The sequence below is a fragment of the Mobula hypostoma genome, chromosome 20 (assembly GCF_963921235.1).
Source record: "Mobula hypostoma chromosome 20, sMobHyp1.1, whole genome shotgun sequence".
In the NCBI taxonomy this organism is placed as follows: domain Eukaryota; kingdom Metazoa; phylum Chordata; class Chondrichthyes; order Myliobatiformes; family Myliobatidae; genus Mobula; species Mobula hypostoma.
Window position 1 is genome coordinate 48,342,579 of NC_086116.1, and position 17,886 is coordinate 48,360,464.

General features: G+C 42.1%; 1 protein-coding gene across 5 annotated transcripts in view; it reads left to right on the forward strand.

The window, feature by feature from the left end:
* Nucleotides 1–17,886, forward strand: part of gsap (gamma-secretase activating protein) — a 91,988-nt gene that overhangs the window by 14,274 nt on the left and 59,828 nt on the right. For 3 of the 5 annotated variants that reach the window (XM_063072828.1, XM_063072829.1, XM_063072826.1), the window contains exons 6-8: nucleotides 1,071–1,159; nucleotides 15,031–15,106; nucleotides 17,159–17,208. In XM_063072828.1, coding sequence (XP_062928898.1) covers nucleotides 1,071–1,159; nucleotides 15,031–15,106; nucleotides 17,159–17,208 — 215 coding nt within the window. The remainder of the gene's footprint in view (nucleotides 1–1,070; nucleotides 1,160–15,030; nucleotides 15,107–17,158; nucleotides 17,209–17,886) is intronic. The other 2 variants (XM_063072831.1, XM_063072827.1) reach the window with 2 other exon arrangements.

Consider the following 17,886-nt stretch of genomic DNA (forward strand, 5'->3'; position numbering starts at 1 on the left):
GTTGGGTTGGAAAGACTTGAGTATCTTAAAATTGTCATGTGTCGTGATTATGAAGGAAAAAGGCAGAAAGGCACTGACACCCAGATGTTGGCTGTGTCAGGTGGGTCTGAAACCATTGCTTTGGAACTGTGTGACAGATCCCTGTGGGTAACCATGCATGATGATTTCTGTGGAGATGGGTAGATTAGAGGATAAGAAGAGAAGAGACAGAGTTGTTGCTTCTGCTAATGATAGTACAGAAATTCATTGACCTGAGCCGATGGTTCTGCCAGGGGAGGTGGTAAAGCAGATAGGTTAGGGGCATTTAAGACATTCTTAGATAGGCACATGGGTGATAGAAAATGGAGGGCTATGCAGGAGGGAAGGGTTAGGTTGATCTTAGAGAAGGGTAAAAGGTTGTCACAGTATCATGGGCCAAATGACCTGTACTGTGCTATAGTGTTCTAGGTTCCGTAATTCCGAAGTCTTTATCCTGAATACCCTGAACCCTTATTTTGTTGAGTAACATTTTTATGTATAAGGCACCTCATTGATTACCATCTATTTTTCATCCATCTTGGTAGCTACATCCTCAAAGGACACTTTCCACATCAATAGATGTTCACTTCAATAAAACCACTTTGACTTCATCCAAGCATTCCTGTAGCTTTCTTGCTATCCTTTTACAACTACTGTTATTCTGTTGGACATTTAGTTCCCTGCTTTTTTCATTCTGTTGTATTAACTTTGTAATCAACCCATATTCCAGTCCCTAGGGTGACTCCAGAATCAAATGGAGAGACAGGTTTTGAGTTCATAGTGCTGGGTCTGGTGCAGAAAAAAATGTTGTGCATCTTTTGTAGGATGATTAAACTTGTAGTTCTGGAGCTTCTGAGAAAGTTGAGAAAGGTTTATTGCTTTCTTGGAAATGTGAATTCATTATTTTGTACTGCATGAAATATGTTCTGTTTTAAGTGAATTATATAATTAGTTGTGGTAAAACAAAAATACTATTAGTGGAAAATTATAATTCCTCCTCATCAAAATGTGTCATTTTGTGTTTTTGCACATTTTCTAATTTTTCATTGCAGTCTCCAGATGTTTGACTTTGTTGATTGAAATTCATCCAGTCAATAATACAAAAGTCTTAAAAGCTGTCGATTCGAATGTCAAAGTTCAGGTATTTATCATTAACTACTATCTTGGTTTTGATTTTATTATGTAGCAAATTTGAGCAGCTTTGCTGCCGTTCTGCTGTGAGGCTCAGAAGCTACATCTTCAATCCTTGTCCATGCTTTTCAATTCATTAGCCAGATTAAGGCTGAAAAGCAGAGATAAGATGCTCTGTACAAACTATTGTGAAGGGTCAAAGTGGGGTACTGGACTTGTTGCTGAACACATCGGCAAACGCCCGTGAGCAGAACTTTCAAGTGACTTAGCCTGGAAAGTTTTTACAATATAAGATGAGGATGAGGGACTAACTTGAAAAATTGAGTGCTGAGTGCAGTGTGCAGTGAGAGTTGCTGTAGAACAAAGGCGATGTAGACAATTGCTTGTGCTGGCTTTTTGAATGAGATCTCCAGCACATTCTGTTCTTTGGCTGTCTTCCTATAGCCCGACTTTTCATTTTGCCCTTCACAAACTTGTCCTGTGCTGTTTCGTTTTGAAAGCCTTGTTTGAATCTTTTTCTACCATTCTTACGGGCACTGAAGATCATAAAGGCTTGCTGATTGGAAAAAGGTCTTCATGTTTTCTTTGGCCCTTTTCCCAAGAGTTTTTTGAAAATTGAAACGGGTTCTTTTTATTTATGTCCTGATGCTTCATGATGTTGAATTTAATCAAATCTCTTACAAACTCTCTTTGATCAAAGGAGGGTAGCTCAACTTCCCCAGTATTTTCAATCCCTCATCCCTCTTAGCAACCTTCTGTATGGCTTTCGTGACCTTTCTAAAGTGTTGTGAAAAGTCATGAGCAAATGAACTGTTTTACAAGTTAGTGTTAGAGGACTTTGTGATGATGTGTCTCAAAGCCACTATGCCATTGGAAAAAGAAGGGTGAACTTCTCTCCTTTTGATATTCTTTGACTTTATGTAACAACAAATACAGTAGCTTCCCAAAGATTTTCCTGCTTTAAAATGAAGTTCATAGAAGCATTTACATCATTTATCCTGTGTGTTTTTTTAGTAGGGAAATGGTATCTGTGGTTGAGAGATCTTGTGTATGATATGTACCAAGTTAATATTACTTTCAGTTTTGAATTTCAAATTCAGAAGTAAAATTTTTATGATATTTGTATGACTCAGAGAGAATAGTATGTAAAATTATTTTTAGTAATGTTTACTTGATGTACTTTGGGTGATCTGCTTTTGTGTTCAGAGGCTTAACATTGGAAAACCTCTCCTTTTATGTCCTTAAAATTGTGTTTGAAAACAATTATTTTAGTCATTTTGCCAATAAATACCGTTATAAGCTATATTCACAAAGTTCACAGTAAAGAAAGGTTTACTAAATCTCAGTTTGCAACCATGGAGTTATTTTGCGATGCGTAGAATGGATAAACCGCCCATCTGTGAATTTAGTATAAATTTTGACAATTTTATTTATTGTTTTATTGTAGATTTGCAAACAAGTGATTGCATTGCACAGGTAGTATTTGGCAATGATTTACATGGAGTAATATTTAATTTAAAGAAGAATTGTTAAAATGTATGAAAAGTATCAATTTTAATTTGTCATTGAGTCCAGAATGAATTTAGGAAGTAAATTTTGGGCAAAGGACCATAAAATGAATTTAAGTTTGTGTTGGAGAGGATGAGACAATATATTATTAAGTAATATTTCCTGTAAAAAGAATGTTTTGCTTAATTTTTATTAAAAGTAATATGACTTCACAAATTTCAAGATGTAATTATGGGAAGACTTTATTAGCTGTTAATTTGCATAGTTAAGCTAGAAAGTTTTGTTTGCAAAATTGGGAAGGGAGTTTTTGAGCAAGCTGGAAGAGCGTTAAGTTTATTTAACAGGATTATAAAACACCCTTCTCTTCTGAAATCATGTGGTTTTCCATTACCAAGAGAGACCCTGATTATTTAAACATGAAGGCTGATATATTTTCAGAAGCTGAAGTGCCAAATCAGCTTCAATGGAGAGAAGAAGCATTAATGGTAAAACGACACAGCTGGGAGTAGCACATAGACAGCCTAGCAGCGCCTATTGCGTTGGATAGAGTATAAATCTAACGGGAAATCAAAATGGGGAGATGCTGGAAACACTCAGCAAGCCACATAGAATCTGTGCAAAGCGAAACAGAATTATTGCTTCTAGCTGGAGACTTATTTGTTGGAATGGGAAGGAGAGAAAAATTGCAGGAAGCCACAGAGAGGTTGCAGGCAAATAGATGATAAATAGCAGTGCCTCCTAAATAATTTACAAATTGTCAGCTCACAACTAGTGAGTGCCACTGGGACCGGTGTTGGAGCTCAACGATTTATAATCTATTTGGTGGACCTGGGTGAAGTGATTAGCAGTACTGATCAGGATCAGAATTGGGTGTAATATCACTGGCATGTGTTGTGAAATTTGTAAACTTTACAGCAGCAGTACAATGCAATGCATGGTAAATATAAAGAAAATAACTGAGTTACATTAAGTATATATATGTATGCTAATTGAATAATTAAGTTAAAATAAATAATGCAAAATAACAGAAATAAAAAAAGTAGTGAGGTAGTGTCCATGGGTTCAATGTCCATTTAGGAATCGGGTGGCAGAGAGGAAGAAGCTGTTCATGAATCACTGAGTGTGTGTCTTCAGGCTTCTGTACCTCCTCCCCGATGGGTAACAGTGAAGAGGGCGTGGCCCGGGTGGTGGGGATCCTTAATGATTGGTGTTACCTTCCTGAGGCACCACTTCTTGACGATGTCTTGGATACTATGGAAGCTAGTACCCATGATAGAGTGGACTAATTTTACAAGTTTCTAAAAACTTATTTTGATGTTGTGTAGTAGCCCTCTCCCCCACCCCTCATACCAGACGGTGACGCAGCCAGTCAGAGTGCTGTCCACGTTACAGTCGTAGAAGTTTTGAGTGTTTTAGTTGACAAATCAAGTCTTCTCACACTCCTAATGAAATATAGCTGCTGGCTTGCCTTTGTCACTGCACAGCCGGTATGTACAGAGCACATGAGATCCTTGGTGATGTTTATGCCGAGGAATTTAAAGCTGTTCACCCTCTCAACCCCAGATCCATTGATGTCAATAGGAGCTAGCCTGTCTCCATTCCTCCTGTAGTCAACAATCAGCTCCTTTGTTTTTGCAACGTTGAGGGAGAGGTTGTTTTCTTGACACCACTGTGTCAGGCTGATGACTTCTTCTCTGTAGGCTGCCTCATTATTATTTGAGATTAGGCCAATCAGTGTAGTGTTGTCAGCAAATTTAATTAACAGGTTAGAGCTGTGGATGGCGACACAGTCATACATATACAGAGGGTAAAGGAGGGGGCTTAGTACCTGAGGGGCACCTGTGTTGAGGGTCAGAGGTGAGGGAGCCCATTCTTACCACCTGCCGGCGATCTGACAGGAAGTCCAGGATCCAGCTACACAAGGCAGGGTGAAGGCCGAGGTCTCTGAGCTTCTTGTCAAGCCTGGAGGGAATTATGGTGTTGAATGCTGAACTGTAGTCCAAGAACAGAATTCTCACATAAGCATTCCTCTTCTCCAGGTGTGTAAGGATGGTGTGTAGAGCTGTCTATGAAGATTGGTTTGTGTTCCCTCGTCTTACCCTTTCTGGAGCACACAGTCAGCTCTTTGGTCTTAGTGATGCAGAGTGCAAGGCTGTTGTTGTGGTACCACTCAACTAACTGGTATATCTCACTCCTGTATGCCCTTTTGTCACCATCTGAAATTCTGCCAACAATGGTTGTATCATCAGCAAATTTGTAGATGGCATTTGAGCTGTGCTTATCCACACAGTCATAGGTGTAGAGAGAGTAGAGCAGTGGGCTAAGCACACAGCCCTGTGGTGCACAAGTGTTGATTGGCAGCAAGGTGGAGATGTTATTACCAATCAGCACAGTTAGGAAGTCGAGGATCCAGTTAAAGAGGGAGCTACAGAGGCCTAGACTCTGCAGCTTTTTGATCAGGACCGTAGGAATGGTGGTGTTAAAATGCTGAGTTATAGTCAATAAAAGCATCCGGACATAGGTATTTGCATTGTCCAGGTGATCAAAGGCTGCGTGGAGAGCCATTGAGATCGCATCTGCTGAAGACCTATTGTGGCGAAAGGCAAACTGCAGTGGGTCCAGGTCCTTCCTGGGACAGGTGTTGATTCCAGCCATGACCGACCTCTCAAGGCATTTAATCTATTGAAGCCATAACTACTGATGACACAGGAACGCGTGAATTAACAAGTTATGAGGAGATGACAGAGATGGTGTAAAGGATGTAGATAGTTTAAATGAGCGGGAAAGAAGTTGTCAGATGAAATGCAATGTAAGATGTGAGGTTAACCTCTTTGGAAGGAAGAATGAGAAAGTAGCTTATTATTTAAGAGGAGTGATACCACAGAATGTCGCAGCAGAAAGAAATTTGGCGTTTCAATTATATGAAGCATGAACCGTAAACGTACTGCACATGTACAGCAGCTGATAAGTAAGACTAATGGAATGTTGGTCTTTATTGCAAGGGTTATGGATTGCAACAGTAATGAGGTTTGATGTGCCTTCTGCTGGGTAATGGACCCTATTTGGATTACAAATTACAGTTTTGTTGTCTACTTTTTAAGGAAGGGTACCTTTGCATTGGAAGTAATGTAGAGAAGATTGATTCATGGGATAAAGGACTTGACATTTATAGGAAGGTTGAGCAGATAATCACAAATATGAGATAAGTCTGCAGATGCTGGAAATCCAGAGCAACACAAACACAAAATACTGGAGGAACTCAGCAGGTCAGGCAGCATCTAAGGAAATGAATAAACAGCTGGTGTACCGGGCCAAGACCCTTCTTCAAGACTGAGCAGATTGTACCTATAGGAGAATGAGATTTGATCTAATTGAAACATGAAATATTCTGTCGGGTATTGATCGGGTGGACACATTTCCTAGAGGAGTATCTAGAATTGGAGGTGATTTCAGAAAAATCCTGTTTCCCATTCTTTTGAGAGTCTTGACAATTTTTCCTGTGGACGAGGAGTCAGAGAATACGTTCACAATGGAAATTGATAGCTGGTGAGTCAAGGGATATGGGGAAAAATGCGAATTTGCTGCTGAGGCCAAGGTAGGATTAGCCTTAATCCTTTGGAATGAGCTGTTGACTTCAACCATCTAAGTCTTTTGGTGACAGTGTGCTTCCAGTGGTGGGTACAGCCCAGCCTATCGCAGTGAAAGCCCTTCCCACCATAGAGTGCATTTACATGCAGCACTGCCACAAGAAAGCAGCATCCGTCATCCAAGAACCCCCCCATCCCACCATCCAGGCCATGCCATCTTCTCAGTACTACTGTTGGGCAAAAAGTACAGAAGCCTCAGGTCCCACACCACCAGGTTCAGAAACAACTATTACCCTGCAGCCATCAGGCTCCTGAAAGGTGGGGATAACTTCAATCACCACTATTCTGAATTGATTCTACAACCTCCAGACTCATTTTCAAATACTCTACAACTCATGTTCTCAGTATTATTTGCATAATTTATCGTCTTTTACACATTGGTCGTTTATCAGTCTTGGTCTGCTTATGTACAGTTTTTGATAAGTTCTGTTGTAACATTTTCTGTGAATGCCTGCAAGAAAACAAATCTCAAGTTAATATATGGTAACATCTACATACCTTAATAATAAATTTGAACTTTGAGGTGGAGAGAACCAGGGTAGACTTGGCATTGATGGTGTATTGATAATGTTTCCAAGTTGTAAATAGCATGGAAAATTCCGTATTACCTTCTATTTTCAAAACCAGACTGGAAAGATATTTTTAGGAACAGACATAAAAAAATATTTTTTAAAGTTCAGGCTTTGTTGTTTTATTCCATAGACTCTGTTTGTCCTGGGTATGATTTCAGTTGTTCTTGGGTTTCACTTTGACACTCAGGCTTGAGCTTTGGTAGTTTGTCATCATTGGTCTACAATAGATTTTTGTGGTGCTATTATTTGTGCATGAGATTGCAGAGTAAGGAATTTTAGATGACTTGTTACATCTTTATTCCTTTACCTATGCTGTGGCCTGTTTTCCAAAATGTTCCATGGGAATTTTACCTTGCTGTTCTCCATCTGATTTTTTGTGATGAAACTATTATGATTTAAAATGTGATCTGCTTGGTACTGTCTTTGTGCTCGTGCAGTCCTTCTGCAATATCTGATTGGCATCATTGCTCAGATCGAAATAGATATCCACCAGCGAGAGATTGCTGTAGGATCCAGGCCCAAATCTCTATCACTTGCATGACAGAAGATAGTGAATTTTCATCTACAATGCAATGTGCAACCCTAAATGCCAGATTCCGTTTGGAACTGCCTGTATCCAAAGGACATGTCTGTCACCCTTGTGTTACGATATGGTCACATAATATGGATAAAAAACGCTGATACTTGAACTGGACTTGTGCATGTTTAATATTACAATTGTAATATGGCAGAAAATGCTCGCATTCAGTAATCTGTCAATAATTCTATAAATAATTCTTAATCAAACAATGTACAAGATTACTCAAATATTACTGAAATATTAAATACATGACACTCCCTCCCTCATCAGTTATAAACTCCAACTCAATATAGAATACATCTCAAATTGTATACATATATACGTAGTATTTAGAAGGCATCCGTTAGCCTTGGGAGACCATGGATCTGCGCCTGGAAAGTCTTCACTCTCCAGGGCGCAGGCCTGGGCAAGGTTGTATGGAAGACCAGCAGTTGCCCACGCTGCAAGTCTCCCCTCTCCACGACACCAATGTTGTCCAAGGGAAGGGCATTAGGACCCATACAGCTTAGCACCGGTGTTGTCGCAGAGCAATGTGTGATTAAGTACCTAGCTCAAGGACAACACGTTGCCTCGGCTGGGGCTCGAACTCACAACCTTCAGGTCGCGAGTCCAATGCCTTAACCACTTGGCCACGTGCCCATATGTAGCATACTATGTAATATAATTACAATGTAGACACCCACAGCATAATAAGTTTTAAACTTTTAGAACTTAAGGATTAACCACTGTGGAGGGTTAGTTACTCATGTGGGATAATGTCTTTCCTGACAATGGGGGGAGGTGTTTGAATCACTCTGCTTGGCAGGAGAAAGTTGTGACTGTGAAACGATTTCAGGTTCTAGGGCTGCCTCCATTGTGGTTGTAGAAGATGACTCTGGGACTGCAGGAAATGGTTCTGACAGCTTTGGGTATCTTTCTTCTGCATGCGTTGGCATCCGGAACAGTGCTTGGCAAGCTGTTCGTTCTGCTGATCTATCCTAGGCCACCAGACAAAGCTTCAAGCCAACACTTTCGTTTTGACCGTGCCGAGATGACTCACATGTAGCTCCTCCAACACTTTAGCTCTCTGTGTGGATGGTACAACAACTCTCAATCCCCACACAAGGCAACCAACATACATCCTGGCACTGGTAAAAATGAGGCAATTGAAATTTCTGCTGCGCACTCCAGCCATTTTGAGTTGCAGTGTAGACCTGAGACACTGTGGGGTCTTTTCTGGTTTCCCTTTCGATCATTTCTGCCATAATGGAGAGACTTTCAATTTGCAGTAAGGAGAATACATCAAAGGGAATGTCCTGTTTTGCAAACTTTTCATATATTTCCTTTCCCAAGGGTAAACCAGATAGTCCTTCAGTATTTCCATGGTTAGTGGTCCTCTTGAATTTGATGTTTTAATTGTGTCCTCCAAGAAACAGAGCCCACCTCTACATTCGTGCTACTGCTGTTAGTGAACACCCTTCTGTGGATTGACAATGGACTCTAGTGGTAGATGATCAGGAATGAGGATAAACTTTCTCCAATATAAGTACTGGTTGAAACATTTTACATGCCAAACCTGACTCAGGGCGTCTCAGTCAATCTGTGCGTAATATTTCGCTGCAGCAGTAAGGCAACGTGATGCCAAGACTTTCACTTCCATCACTCATAATATGTGACACGACTGCACAAATACCATGAGGTGAGGCATCGCAGGCAAGCTTCACTGGGTGGTGTAGATCATAATGGTGCGAGTGCAATGTCTAATGTCACCATTTCCTTTAACTTTTTGAAAGCCACCTGTTGTTATCAGATGTTGATGATGTCAAAGTGCCTGGACAGCCTTTTTAAAACCCTTTGTAAATGCTTATGGTGAGAAACACTTTCGATTCTTCTTTCATCTTCATATGTAAGTAATCCTCAGCTAAGTCAATTTTGCTGAAGAGCTTTCCTCCAGAAAGGTTTGCAAAGATATCCTCTATTCTGGGCAGAGGGTATTGATCTGCTTTCAGTTCTGGGTTGATGGTGGCTGTAAGATCACCACTGATACTGACAGACCCATCCTTCTTAGCTACTGGGACTGGGACTGCCACTCAACCTTGGAAAGGATTCCTTCAGCCTCCATGTGATCTAGCTCACTGGCTACTTTATTACAAATGGTATGTGTCGGTTTCAGTTCAGTATCTTTGAAATGCCATTCAACTCATTTTGTGAAATGACTGAAACTTCCATGCCAGTGTCCTATTCCACTTTAATCGATTTGCATATCAGTTCTGGTGTCAGCCGTATTGCTTGTCTCTTTAAAAACGAAAACATGAGGAAATCTGCAGATGCTGGAAATTCAAGCAACACACACAAAATGCTGGTGGATCAGCAGGCCAGGCAGCATCTGTAGGAAGAGGTACAGTTGACGTTTCAGGCCGAGACCCTTCGTCAGGACTAACTGAAGGAAGAGCTAGTAAGAGATTTGAAAGGGGGAGGGGGAGGGGGAGATCCGAAATGATAGGAGGAGACAGGAGGGAGAGGGATGGAGCCAAGAGCTGGAAAGTTGATTGGCTAAAGGGATACAAGGCTGGAGAAGGGAGAGGATCATGGGACGGGAGGCCTGGCCGGGGGGAGAGGGGGAGGGGAGCACCAGAGGAGGATATAGTGAGAGGGACAAAAAAGAGGGGGGGGGGGAGAATAAATAAATAAATAAGGGATGGGGTAAGAAGGGGGGAGGGGCATTGATGGAGGTTAGAGAAGTCAATGTTCATGCCATCAGGTTAGAGGCTACCCAGATGAAATATAAGGTGTTGTTCCTCCAACTTGAGTATGGCTTCATCTTGACGGTAGAGGAGGCCATGGATAGCCATATCAGAATGGGAATGGGATGTGGAATTAAAATGTGTGGCCACTGGGAGATCCTGCTTTCTCTGGCGGACAGAGTGTAGGTGTTCAGCGAAACAGTCTCCCAGTCTGCATCGGGTCTCGCCAATATATAGAAGGCTGCACCAGGAGCGCTGGACGCAGTATATCACCCCAGCCGACTCACAGGTGAAGTGTCGCCTCACCTGGAAGGACTGTCTGGGGCCCTGAGGGAGGTGGTGAGGGAGGAAGTGTAAGGGCATGTGTAGCACTTGTTCCGCTTACAAGGATAAGTGCCAGGAGGGAGATCGGTGGGAAGGGATGAGGGGACGAATGGACAAGGGAGTTGTGTAGGGAGTGATCCCTGCAGAAAGCAGAGGAGGGGGGAGGGAAAGATGTGCTTAGTGGTGGGATCCCGTTGGAGGTGGCGGAAGTTACAGAGAATAATATGTTAGTCCCAGAAGCTAGTGGAGTGGTAGGTGAGGACCGGGGAACCCTATCCCTAGTGGGGTGGCGGGAGGATGGAGTGAGAGCAGATGTACGTGAAATGGAGGAGATGCGTTTAAGAGCAGAGTTGATAGTGGAGGAAGGGAAGCCCCTTTCTTTAAAAAAGGAGGACATCTCCCTCGTCCTGGAATGAAAAGCCTCATCCTGAGAGCAGATGCGGCAGAGATGGAGGAATTGCGGGAAGGGGATGGCATTTTTGCAAGAGATAGGGTGGGAAGAGGCATAGTCCAGCTAGCTGTGAGAGTCCGTAGGCTTATAGTAGACATCAGTAGATAAGCTGTCTCCAGAGATAGAGACAGAAAGATCAAGAAAGGGGAGGGAGGTGTCGGAAATGGACCAGGTAAATTTGAGGGCAGGGTGAAAGTTGGAGGCAAAGTAAATGAAGTCAACGAGCTCAGCATGCGTGCAGGAAGCAGCACCAATGCAGTTGTCGATGTAGTGTAGGAAAAGTGGGGGACAGATACCAGTATAGGCTTGGAACATAGATTGTTCCACAAAGCCAACAAAAAGGCAGGCATAGCTAGGACCCATACGGGCCCATGGTGCCCATAGCTACACCTTTAGTTTGGAGGAAGTGGGAGGAGCCAAAGGAGAAATTATTAAGAGTAAGGACCAATTCTGCTAGACGGAGCAGGGTGGTGGTAGAGGGGAACTGGTTAGGTCTGGAATGCAAAAAGAAGCGGAGAGCTTTGAGACCTTCCTGGTGGGGGATGGAGGTATGTAGGGACTGGACATCCATGGTGAAAATAAAGCGGTGGGGGCCAGGGAACTTAAAATCATTGAAAAAATTCAGAGCGTGAGAAGTGTCACGAACATAGGTGGGAAGGGATTGAACAAGGGGGGATAAAACGGTGTCGAGGTATGCAGTGATGCAGTGACACACAGGTATGCAGAAGTGAGTTCAGTGGGGCAGGAGCAAGCTGAAACAATGGGTTTACCTGGACAGGCAGGTTTGTGGATCTTGGGTAGGAAGTAGAAACAGGAAGTGCGGGGTGTGGGAACTATAAGGTTAGTGGAAGTGGATGGGAGATCCCCAGAGCTGATAAGGTTGGTGATGGTGTTGGAGACAATGGCGTGGTGCTCCTTAGTGGGGTCATGATCGAGGGGTAAATAAGAGGAAATATCTGCAAGTTGTTCCCCTCCCCCTTTTTTCCTCCCCAGGCCTCCCGTCCCATGATTCTCTCCCTTCACCAGCCTTGTATCCCTTTTACCAATCAACTTTCCAGCTCTTAGCTCCATCCCTCCCCCTCCTGTCTTCTCCTATCATTTCGGATCTCCCCCTCCCCCTCCCACTTTCAAATCTCTGACTATCTCTTCTTTCTGATGTAGTCAGCCATTTCTGTTGTTCTTTATTTATGATTATCAACTGGTATTCACTGTTAATGAACCCCTAAATTTGTCTGTTTTCTTCCTTTTATTTTAAAAAACTCGACTGTCTCCATGTGTTGCGCTTTTTTTAACTTGATGGTCTCACTGTTAATATTCAATATTAACAGTCATCTTGGGTTTGCTTAAAACTTGTCACCACTGTTATGTTTTGTAACTCCAAAACACAAAACAGGAACCCAGAAGAACGTGTCTTTGTTTTATTTTTACTTTGAGTGGGATGTGCGCATATGACATGGTGGTGTGATGACGTTGCCATTCACATACTTTTACATATAACCCATAATAAAATATATGAACAACAAAGAATGTTTAATAAAACAATATATTGACAACATCACTCAAATATCACTGGAGTATTTAAGTACACTATAGAGTCCGCTTCACCATTCATGGCTGATTCATTATCCCTTCTAACCTCACTTTCCTACCTTTTCTCAATAACCTTTGATGCCCTTACTCTGCTTTAAATATACCCAAAGACTTGGCCTCCATAGCCATCTGTGGCAATGAATTCCACAGGCTCACCACCCTCTGGCTAAAGAAACTCATCATCTCTGTTCTAAAGGGATGTATTCCGAGGCCGTGCCTTCTGATACTAGACTCCTGCCCCCCTCGCCCCACTATATGAAACTTTCTTTCCACATCCGCTTTCAATATTCAATAGGTTTCAATGAGATATTCTCCTCATTCTTCTAAACTCCGGTGAGTACTGGACCAGAGCTATCAAGCACACCTCACACGTTAACCCTTTCATTCCCAGGATCATTTTCACGAGCTTCCTCTGGTCCCTCTCCAATGCCAGCACATCCTTTCTTAGAAAAGGGGCCCAAAATTGCTCAGAGCATCCCAAGTACAGTCTGACCAATGCCTTATAAATCTCAGCATTACTTCCTTGCTTTTATATTCTAGTCCTCTTGAAATGAAAGCATTTGTCTTCCTTCCCACCAGCTCAAACTGGAAGTTAACCTTCAGGGAATCTTGTACAAGGACTCCCAAGTCCCCTTGCACCTCTGAATTTTGGATTTTCTCTCCATTTAGAGAATAGGCTATGCCTTTATTCCTTCTACCAAAGTGCATGACCATGCAGATCCCTACTTGATATTCCATCTGCCACTTCTTTGCTCATTCTCCTAATCTGTTTAAGTCTTTCCTGTTTCCGTAATACTACCTGTTGCTCCACCTATCTTCGTGTTGTCCGCAGTCTTGGTAACAAAGACATGGATCTGTTATCAAAATCACTGACATATAACATGAAAAGAAGCGGTCGCAACACCAACCCCTGCGGAACACCCCTAGTCACTGGCAGCCAACCAGAAAATGTCCCCTTTATTCCCACTCTTTTCCTCGTGCCAGTCAGTAATTTTCTATCCTTGCTGGCATCTTTCCTGTAATACCACGGATTCTTGTTTAGCAGTGTCGTGTGTGTGGTACCCTTGACAAAGGCTTAATGAAAATCCAAGTAAACAATATCCACTGACACTCCTTTGATATATAAGGCATAATTTGCATTTCATTTGCAAGTGGCTTGTCAGCCCATTGTTCAGAGCTGAGTGTTATTTGATGCCACCACTCAGCTCTACATGAAATTCCATTTCTGGGTCAGCCTTTGCAATAATTGGGTCAGCAGACAGCTGGTATTTTAGTGAAAGCTTTGGCTGAGATTGCCAAGAATTATCACAGAAACTTCTATATTAGTTGGTTTTGCTGATCTGGTTTGCTTAAGAAGGGCAGGAACAAAATGCTGGATGCACTCAGTAGGTACAAATGAGATTTATACTGGAGATGTTATATTGTCTCTTCTGTGATGTATTTTGAAGCAGAGCTCTTTTTTGGAAACTCCTAAAATTTGCTTAGAAAGTTTGAAGTTGTGAATAAGATTTTGGGTGTGGAGATGAAAACATAATGTTACTGTCCTTCACAAATGAGCGAAAATCGGCAGATGCTGGAAAACCGAGCAACACACACAAAATGTTGGAGGAACTCAGCAGGCCAGGCAGCATCTATGGAAAAGGGTACAGTCGACGCTTTGGGCCAAGACCCTTCATCAGTTGCTTTTCTAGCATTTTCTGTGTGTTACTCCCCCGAAGGGTGTGAACGTAAACCGCTTTAGTTCCTGTGATAATCATTTCTTTACTAATATTATATTACGAATGGTAATACAGGAAAGATACATACCGACATGAATAGAAGATTACTGACTGGCAGGAGGAAATAGTAACATTATGCCACAAGCTGTCCTTGGATATATTCCCAAACATGTGAATTCAGGCACCAATTTAACTTAATCCAGTCCTTGCCTGTTCTACACCATTACACATTATTGCAAGAATAGCAATTAGCACTTGAAAGCATCATCTACTTTTTCTGCATTTGTTTCTTTTTCCTCTCCACCATCTAGTCCAGAATCACTAAAGCCAGTTATTGCTGACTGAAATGTTCTTCTAGTTGAGGCAATCCAATTCGGAGAGAAATTAGCAAAATACTCTGACCTGATTGTTATTTCACAGGTGATGAATGAGGTAAGTGAGGGAAGTAATCTGATTGTAAATTAGTGTCAGTGCGTATATCTTGTTCATATATACCTACAAAGAACTGAAACATCTTTTACATTTAGGATTGATGTTCAATTCAAGCTAACCTTGAAAGATGTTCAAAATAGCCTAAATTGAAGGAATAGAGTATATAGTCCTTATTTAGTGTTGAAGTGAAGGACGCTTTTCATATGGTTCCGTTTGACGTTTGGAAGGTTCGTTATTTGCATTCTGAAACTATATTTCTCTGCCACTAATCAGATGCATCAGCTCTCTAAAAATAATGTCTGGAAACTTTACAATCTTTTAATATATTTTTACAGTTTCTCTATCAAGATTCTGATTCAGATTCAAAGCTGTTGCCTGAAAGCCACCTGCTCATAGTTTCAGAAGATGGATGTAAGCTATATGATTGATTATTTTACTTTAAAAAGGGGAGTAATTAGGGTTATAATGCATCAACATATTGCAGTCCCTCTGGATGGTATTGCATTTGTCCAAGCAAGTGGTCCACATCTCTTCGTCAATATTTGGAAAGTGAGAGTAGTGGGGGAGATTGTAGGCCTGGTATTTAGAAATACATTTTCTTCCCAGCGCCCAGGTGGATAGCCAAGAATGTCAGTAATATTTTGGGCAACACTCACAACACGCTGGAGGAACTCAGCAGGTCGGGCAGCATCTGTGGAAAAGATCGGTCGACATTTCGGGCCAGAACCCTTCGTCAGGACTGTAGAGGGAAGGGGTAGAGGCCCTATAAGGAAGGTGGGGGGAGGGTGAGAAGGAGAAGGCTGGTAGGTTCCAGGTGAAAAACCAGTAAGGGGAAAGATAAAGGGGTGGGGGAGGGGAAGCAGGGAGGTGATAGGCAGGAAAGGTGAAGAAGGAATAGGGGAAAACACAATGGGTAGTAGAAGGAGGCGGAACCATGAGGGAGGTGATAGGCAGCTGGGGGAGGGGGAAGAGTGACATAGGGATAGAGGAAAGGAGGGGGAGGGAATTACCGGAAGTTGGAGAATTCTCTGTTCATACGTCCGCCACAACAGACAGGATCTCCCAGTAGCCACCCACTTCAACTCTGCTTCCCACTCCCATTCAGATATGTCCATACATGGCCTCCTCTACTGCCATGATGAGGCTAGACTCAGGTTGGAGAAGCAACATCTCATATATCGTCTAGGTAGTCTCCAGCCCCTTGGTATGAACATAGAATTCTCCAACTTCCAGTAATTCCCTCCCCCTCCCTTCCTCTATCCCTATTTCACTCTGCCCCCTCCTCCAGCTGCCTATCACCTCCCTCATGGTTCCGCCTCCTTCTACTACCCATTGTGTTTTCCCCTATTTCTTCTTCACCTTTCCTGCCTATCACCTCCCTGCCTCCCGTCCCCCACCCCTTTATCTTTCCCCTTACTGGTTTTTCACCTGCAACCTACCAGCCTTCTCCTTCCCACCCTCCCCCCACCTTCTTTATAGGGCCTCTGCCCCTTCCCTCTACAGTCCTGACGAAGGGTTCCGGCCCGAAACGTCCACCGATCTTTTCCACGGATGCTGCGTTCCTCCAGCGTGTTGTGAGTGTTGCTTTGACCCCAGCTTCTGCAGATTATTTTGTGAGTAATATTTTGGGATTGTTATTGGCACTGAAAGGAATAGTCACAATTGGTAGAGAGTTGGGTCGATGAGGTTGATCTTGCTTTTGGGACAAAGGGTTGAATGGAAGATGTCATGGAGTAGCTGAGGGGCATCCATTGGCACATTCTGTATTTTCTCATATTTTCCTTCTGACATAAAAGGGGATCATTCAGCCCTTCGAATTTGGCAGTTCTTGGAGCATTTTCATCAGATCTATTCCCTCTCATTTCTCTGCAACCGTTTCCTCTCATATGTCCATCAGATCTCTTGTTACTCTAAATATTGCTGCACTAACAATAATTTATATTAGCTATTTAACCTACCCACATGTCCTTCAGATCATGGGGGAGATCACGGCACTTAAATGAAAATTTGTATAATCATGGAGATTGTGCAACCTCCATACAGGGCACACCCAAGGTAAGGATCAAACCTGGGTCACTGGAGCAGTACTAATTACTGCACCACTATGGCCCTCCAGTTTGAAAGCAACCAGGGCATTTGTAAATTCACCTGGTAATTTTCAGTCAATTAAATCCTGCTGATCTAAACAACAGAGTGATTATGATTGTATCTTATTTTTTTCTAATATAATTTAAAAAATATAACCTCTGCTGTGGCACAACTATAAGGGACAATAGTGAATGTTTTACAGTCGGATACATCACTGCAGCAAGTGTCTCCATTGAAGTACCTGAATGCCATATTTTCGTGCTACTCCAAAAAAAAATCATGCTTTCTTCCGATCTGATCCAAGCACTGTTTGTTTTACCTGTGCATATCCATAAGATAGTGGACATTCTAAAATTAGCTTTGTTTTGTGTTTAGATATTGAATATATTCATATAAGAGTGGTTGTTGAAGAAGGTTACAAAGTGGTAAGTTGATATATTAGACTCACTAAGTACGTGAATGTTGTATAGTGCAGCCAAAACTTGCTTTAGGGAGAAAGTGGGGCAAAGCAGAGTTTGACTTCTTTAAAGTGAAGTCATACAATCTGCTTCAGAAGTTGCTTTCTAATATACTTGTGTGGCTGAACAATGTGTTTAAATTGTGAAATGCAATCAAGCTCTGCTTGAATTTAGAAATGGTTACCAAGGAGTTTTCAGAGAGTAATCTAACCACAGTACTTGCTCTAATTGAAAAATTTGGATAGACTTTCAAGGTTATTATTATGCATGTGATTTTTAAAATACAGGTACATTTTATTTGTATTGTCACACTCTAGTGGATGACATGAGGAAGTGTAATGTGTTGTAGACAGCAGCTCTCTGAAGTATGTCTATCAATTCAAGCTGTACCTACAGATGGAGATGGAAGAAGAGTCCAAAGTGTTTCTCACTATAACACTCACAAAGGGCCTTATCACTATAATAGGCTCATTTTTGAAATAGCATCTACACCTGCACTCCGGCAGCAAGCTATGGACCAGGTGCTGCAAGGCTGCTCAGGTACTCAGTGTTACCTGGATGACATCATTGTTACCAGTGAGGATGACAAGGAACATCTCCAAAATCTCAAGGCTGTGTAAAAAAGATTAGAAGATGGGTTCAGAG